Source organism: Bidens hawaiensis, unplaced genomic scaffold (assembly GCF_021521415.1).
Source record: "Bidens hawaiensis isolate Kalapana, Puna unplaced genomic scaffold, B.hawaiensis_p1.1 tig00009970_1, whole genome shotgun sequence".
NCBI classification, from domain to species: domain Eukaryota; kingdom Viridiplantae; phylum Streptophyta; class Magnoliopsida; order Asterales; family Asteraceae; genus Bidens; species Bidens hawaiensis.
In genome coordinates, this window is record NW_027491757.1 from 495,783 (window position 1) to 503,239 (window position 7,457).

The 7,457-nt window shown below is 30.9% G+C and overlaps 1 protein-coding gene across 1 annotated transcript; it reads left to right on the plus strand.

Annotated features, from left to right (window-relative positions):
• The first annotated feature begins 212 nt into the window (after positions 1–212).
• On the plus strand, positions 213–3,341 carry LOC143533991 (plasmodesmata-located protein 6-like). The gene is made up of 3 exons (XM_077028607.1): positions 213–1,007; positions 1,125–1,238; positions 3,029–3,341. Exons 1-3 carry the CDS (start codon positions 287–289, stop codon positions 3,037–3,039), a joined length of 846 nt encoding a protein of 281 aa, XP_076884722.1. The 5' UTR covers positions 213–286; the 3' UTR covers positions 3,040–3,341.
• The last annotated feature ends 4,116 nt before the right edge of the window (positions 3,342–7,457 follow it).

Sequence of the window (7,457 nt, forward strand, 5' to 3'; positions counted from 1 at the left end):
TGTAAAAAAATTAAAAAAAAAATGTTACGTTACGTTCTTTCGAGTTTTTAAAACTTAAAGTGATTTTAAAAAAAAATCAACTCTAGCAATTATAATTTTTAGTAAGTTTCTGAAATCAATAAATGAATACAACCTTTAATATATAAAATAAATGAGGAAATGTGTGTGTTTTAAGCAATTGTAGACTTGTAGTTCCAGCATCAACATATATATCTTTCAATTCATATGTCACAAACTCACAACTCACTCCTCTCACTTTGAAGGTTAGAACTTACATGCTCTAAATATGTTCCAACTACCTCTACTCTTTATTTCATTCTCTTTATGTTCTTTCATCTTCTTCATCCAATTTGTATCATCCACAACTCCCCTAATCTACGGCGGATGCTCGCAAGTTCGATACACACCCGGTACACCCTATGACTTAAGTGTTAACTCATTGTTCTCTTCTTTAGTTAACTCAGCATCTGTCTCCAACTTCAACAAGTTCACTATCTCCCCTTCGGGGTCTTCGCAAGGCAACAACGCTGTTTACGGCCTTTTCCAATGCGAAGGCGACCTTAGCAACTCGGATTGTAAAGATTGTGTGGCTAACTCGGTGAGTCAACTCAAAACAATTTGTCCTCAAGCGACCGGTGGGGTCATTCAAGTACAAGGATGTTTTGTGAAGTACGATAATACATCATTTTTCGGGGTTGAGGATGTTACAGTGGCGTCGAAAAGGTGTGGCCCTACGATTGGTTACAATTCGGATGCTTTGAGCCGTAGAGATGCTGCGTTGGCATCTCTAACGGCTACAAATGGACAATATTTTCATGCAAGTGGGTCCGGGAGTGTGCAAGGTGTGGCACAATGTGTACAAGATTTAAGCGTAAGTGAGTGTCAGGATTGTCTGACTGAGGCCAGTGGACGGTTGAGGTCAGAGTGTGAGACGTCGACTTGGGGTGACATGTTCCTAGGAAAATGTTACATCAGATATATTGATCGTGATCACCACTCTAGAAGCGGTAACTGGTTCCTTTACCACTAACCGTTGTTACTTTACCATTAGCCGTGGTCCCGTGGCTAGTGGTCTGTTTGAATTTTATTAAAAAATTTATACCATTAAAATTGCATGCATGCAGATCCAGGTGATGAGGATGTTGATAAAACACTAGCACTCACCATTGGAGTCATAACTGGAGTTATTCTGCTTATTATTTTCATATCTTCCTTAAGCAAGAGTTTTAGCAAAAAAGGTTTCTATTTGTTTAGACAAATTCTAATTTTTTTATAAAAAACATATAGAAATATAAATTGTAAGGCATGGTTAATATATAATTATAATTATATTCTCATGTATATTATATAAATGTAAAAAAAGGTACAAATATTCATTTTATAATATTTTATAATGAATAGCACTTGGTTTAAATAGTCAACAAGTAACTACTTTGAACTGTATGCAACCAAACCGTATAAAAGTTATAATAAATGATAATTAATAAGACACCATATTTGTCAAATTTTAACTACTTCCTATTTGTTATGTAGTTCTTTCTAGGTTTTTCTATATTTTCTATGCATATGCTTACGTATTTCATTAAAGCAAATTGCCAATTATGAAGTTATTGTTTTGCAATTATATTAATTGTGACGTGTTTGCTTTGCTCAACTGGATATTAAAATGCATAAAAGTTCTGTAACTGAGAATTATATAATAAAAGTATATTATTGATAATTTTCAAACATATATTAAAACTAGACGGGTGCCCGCACAATACAGCGGGAGACTCATAACTTGATAATTTATATGTAACAAGTTTATTGGCATTTTTTGTTCGGTTTGAAACTGTGAAACCATTCAAACCAGCCATTTGTTTTATTCACGGTTGATTCTTTTATTTAACTTTTAATCATCCAACTTCAATTTTTAGGGGGTGTTCAGTTTTCGACAACAAAAAAATATTATTATGGTTTGGCTCACAGTTTAATTTAAAAAACTACCAAAACCAGACTGCAAACACCCCTATGGAAAATGTTATTTTTTTACTGAAAAACTATAGCAATATCATACTCAAACTAAATATAATAAAATGCTCATTTTTATGGTCCAATGGTTTTTCAAAAATATTCGCATATGAAAACGTTATGAACGTTTAAAAATCGTTGGTGGAAGTTGGGTTTTAAAAGAAAATAAAAAGAATATATAGGTAAAAGTTTCGGTACCATTTGTAACTATTTTTTTAAATTTACAAAAGCTAATTAAAGTTAAGGGACAAAATGTAACTATCTCATGATAAAAGACCTTATTACCCTTGTTCAATATGCTTTATGGGTTATACCTTATGCATTAAATCTTGCATTTTACTTAAAAACAATGTGTCTTAATTTATCAATGTCTTCTCCATTATTATATATAGTATATAGATATATTATTGATCAATTTTCAAACAAATAATTAATGAGAATAAGGAGTATCACTTATTATAGTTCTTACTTTCTGTTTATTTTGACCATTAAAAACATATCTATCATAAACAATGTTTATGACATACTATAAATTATTTTTATGTAATGTATAATTTAATATGTTAAAATTAATGGGGATTTTACAATTTTGATTTTTAAAAATCATAATTGCAAGTATCTTTTAATGTCAATTTTATTAAAGTTTACTAATCTATACGAAATTTAACAAGCGACAAAGAAATGACAGTACGTCAATAATATGTTGATGATTTGTCGATGAAGTAACGCGTCTTAGGTTATCTTTCGGTATTAACCATCGTTGTTTTGTCGGATGTTCATTAGTTAATATTCATTCGGTAATCATTCGGCAATATCCACCGTTGAGTAGCTGGTGAAGTCTTTATTTACACCTAATGTCTCCACAAACACTGGCCGATGGTTACCAACAAATTTTACCTTCAGCGAAGAATAACTAACGGATATATTTCTAGGTTAAAGACCCCTATATGGCTATATTTGTAAAATACCTTAACACTATTTCTAATCTACCTTTTTGTATGTGTGTGACTTTTTGTAGGTGGTAAATAATTTGGTGGCTTCATGTAAGTGCATACATCTTCAATCAAGATTGTATTAAACCCTAATCTCATGGCACATATTCTCCATCCTTTTTGTGAAAGATTCGTGGTGTTAAAAAATGAAGCAAGTGGAAGCTCCTAGCTACTTACGGTAGAGGGATTCCCCAACTTTTGTACTTTAATTTATCACATCATTTTCTAACTATTTTGTGTGGATCAAAATGCAATTTCATCTTTTTTGTGAATATTAGTTGCTACATATATGTCATGTGTTGTAGCATTCTCAACCTTTTATTTGATTCTCTTTTATCTTCATCTTCACTTTCAATATGCATGTGTTGGATGGGATGCTTAGGGATTGTTTGGTAGCCTCTCAGCGGCTACCTCTTAATGGTTTATAATCTCTTAATGGTTAAGACGTGACCTTAAGTCTGAATGGTTAAAAGATGATCATTAAGATGTAGCCTCTTAACCATTTAGCCTCTTAACCATTCAGACTTAATGTTACTTCTTAACCCAAGAGGTTATGAGCCATTAAAAGGTAGCTTCTTAATGACTGTTAAGAGGCTACCAAGCAGCCACTTAGTCTAATTCGTAGTTAAACATCTTGTTTGAATAAGTGTGGGTTCCCCGAAGTAGGTACTATAAGGGAGTTAGTTCTCCATCTTAGTTTAGGGTATTACGCGAAGAATGTTATTTGTCCGGAGTAGTGTACGTACGTACTACGGGTGAAGTGTTATACTACAAGAGAATTTACTACTACATGTAAAGTCTTTAGGCGGTTAGGATATATAAGGGCCGACGTTTTTTACACATAGTTTTTAGTTCGTTCAACTGATTTCATTTATGTATCGTTTTCTTTCTCGTTTATTTCATTCCTTTCGTATTCAATAAAAGTGTGTTAGCCCTAATTCAATTTGGGATTTCATTTTGTAATTGATCTAGTAAATAATATGTGTTGAGTTCTTGTTCTTCGATAGTAATCGATATAATTTTCGCTAATTCGTTTACAACATGTCACGCAATATAAATTAGCATAACTAACTAAATTAAAATTGACGCATAAGTTCGATCAAGCATTAAAATTCTCTGATGTGGAACGACGATAAGACTAATTTGTGAAAAAGGTTACTAAACATGACAACTAGCTAAACTATTTGGTCAAACCGGTTATACAAGGAACCAGACATGCATGAATCGATCCTGCTAAGTCTATTGAATCGTTTCTCATTCGATCTCAAGGGTTACTGTATCATATTTTCATTTTTCTATTTTATGTTTTATTTTTTTCCTTTCACAATCTCATATATGACTTCAACACTCCGTTGTCCTATCCAGTTTCGAAAACATTGATATTAAGTTTATATGACGACTTCATATAACATAGTATAGCATATATAGTTTTATGTAATAATTTGAAATTTAAACATTGGCATTATTAACATGTAATAATTTATAAATGGGAATATATAATAATTAGTAAATAATATAATATAATTTATTAAAGCATTAGACAAACACACAATGACATTCCCTCCTAAGTATGATAATTATATTCATTTTTAAATCAATTAAGTTAAATCACGAAATTTCATTCTTATCCTCTTTGATTTGAGCCAATTAAATTTCATATTTATCATAATATAATCACATATGAAGGATATGTTAAAAGTTTTTCAGGTCTATTTCTTGGTTGGAAATATTTAAAGATAAAGAAAACGATAGTGATAGACAAGTTCCTAGTCACACGGCGTCGTGTTAGATTGACTAAGAGTAAACTAAAGAAAAAAGTAGAGGCTGAGGTTTCGAGTAGTTTATGCTTTTATTCTTGGTTATGTGTCGGTCTTGGTCTAGAAATCTTTAACAGCTTCATATATATAAAACCATCAAAATTACATCAACATCATTGGTTTTTTTAAACCAATTAACCAAACTAATTAAACCTTAAACAACTACTTGGAAAACCAAAGAAAAGAGTAATTGACAAAATCGTCAAAAATCAAGTCATGTTTTCTTTAAACCAGAGTCAAACATGTTTTTATTTCTGTATCTCCAATTCTCCGAAGGACCCATCAGGTGATTTCAGTTAAAAATCAATTCCCGCTTTCTTCAAATCGTTTATAATTCAACTATCGAGATCACTTCATGACGTATATATAAATTCTATTTTAATTGAAAAGTTTTATGAAAAGATAACTACCACATGGATTATTTAAATAAATTATTGTAGAAAAAGTTGATTATTAAAAAATTGAAATGGACCAAATTGACCCCAAAAAAAGGATTCCCACAATCTAGAGTAGGTTGTAAATTAGAACCTTCGAACAAGTCTTGGAATGATGGAGTGAACCCAAACCAAAACCCTAACGCCATGGCGTTTTCAGGTATTTTCAGTGAGATGGAAGAAAGAGAGTGAGAACGTGAAAGAGATAGCGCGACAGTTAATAGATATGAATGACCAAAAATAAAGAAAAAGAAAGAAAGTTGTTTTTTAGGTTTATACACGAGATAGGAGAAAGAACGAGCGGAAAATGCCACATATTTCCCCATAATACGTTTAATAGTTGGAGCCTTTTATTGTTGTGAAAGCTATAAAATTAAACGTTTGCTTGACACATTGAGCTTTTGTGCTTGAGTTCCGACTTCCGTAGAATGGGTTTGACTTTTTGGCCATTGCATTTTATGTTATGAAAATTATTTAATAATTTAAGAACTATAACTTTATACGCATCAGTTTTTGTTCAAGTGGTGTTAGAGAAAAAGTAAAGATTTGGGCTGAAGTTTGAATCCGATCACAACATGGTTTTATTACAGTGTGTTTCGGGTGGCGGGTTTCCATGTTCCGAGACAGGAACAGATTCGTGTTTGGCCAGGAAGGGTATAGACACTCCCTCAAATCTATAGTTTTCTTTAAAAGCTTTTAATGTAAAAAGGCCAAAGACTCGAGTGACCCATCCATAAATTTTTTAGTGTCCCAAAACCAACTTTTGGAGTCCAGATTGTTTAATTGTCTAATCTCTTCATCAATTGAAAATTTGCAATTTGCAACTTATACAGGAGTGAGATACAAACACTTTCCTTCTATTTCACATCTCTGGTATCTAGCGAAAGATTGAACGATTTGTCATTTGAAGTTGTTGATAAAGAAACATTTTCAAGTGTTACGGCTAAAGTTGTAGCTAACTGTTTTCAAAAGATGAAATCACGCAGAAGTCAATTTTAATATGTATTTTGGCACCCCACTAACAAATTACGAATTCGCCGTTCTGAACAGAAGATGATGGGCTCAGGCTACCCACCGTTATCTATTATCGTGATCGTATGAAGTCGTCTTTTATCATTACTTTACCTTGAATACCCTGGCTCTATTCCTTATTCGATAAAGGAAAAACTTTGAACTAGATTTTAAAATTTTTATTTAAAAGTACACAAGAAACCGTTTTGTGAGTGTGGTCAAGTACTCTGAGTGAGTATTCTTTCCGCTAAAGTAAACTCTGCGAACATTCCCTTCTCCACATTATTCCAAATTTCCAATTATTCCTATTATTCCATCTACTCTCATTCTTCTGCCAAGGAAAAAACAAAATAATATAATATAATATTAAAAGATAGATTTTTTTTAAATAAATTTAATGTTTGATATCACTTAAAACTTTAAATTATAAATACTCAGTTAGCAGTGTGAAGTATATAATCTATTTTAATATAAATCAAAATTTGAAAAATAAATATTTATAATTTATATCTAGTATAAACAAAAGTGTTTAATTATTTGTTTTTCACTACACATATGTTCCCTTTTTTATCTTTTTTTTTTCTTCTTCTGTTTCTTTTGAACGATACACATATGTTCCTTATAATACACTTTAAATCATTCCCCTATTTTTCATGTTGAAATGTTAAAATTTTATTTTCTTTAACTTTACCATTATAACAATTATGGGGAGGGATAATTTTAAAACCTGTTGAGTTTTAAAAACTTTAATAACCTCATTATTAACACACATTTAATTAAATAGATTAAATTATATGGTTAAGATTAAATCTGATTAAAAAATTAAACAGGAGTGAGAATAAAGATGCACAGTGATTACACTAATTTAAACGTCGTTACATCTATGTAAAAAGTTGATTTGTTGCGTAAAAAATTTTGTAATTTTTCTACGTATATGTAATCTACAGATGTTACATATATGTAAAAAAATTAAAAAAAAATGTTACGTTACGTTCTTTCGAGTTTTTAAAACTCAAAGTGATTTTAAAAAAAAAATCAACTCTAGCAATTATAATTTTTAGTAAGTTTCTGAAATCAATAAAAGAATACAACCTTTAATATATAAAATAAATGAGGAAATGTGTGTGTTTTAAGCAATTGTAGACTTGTAGTTCCAGCATCAACATATATATCTTTCAATTCATATGTCACAA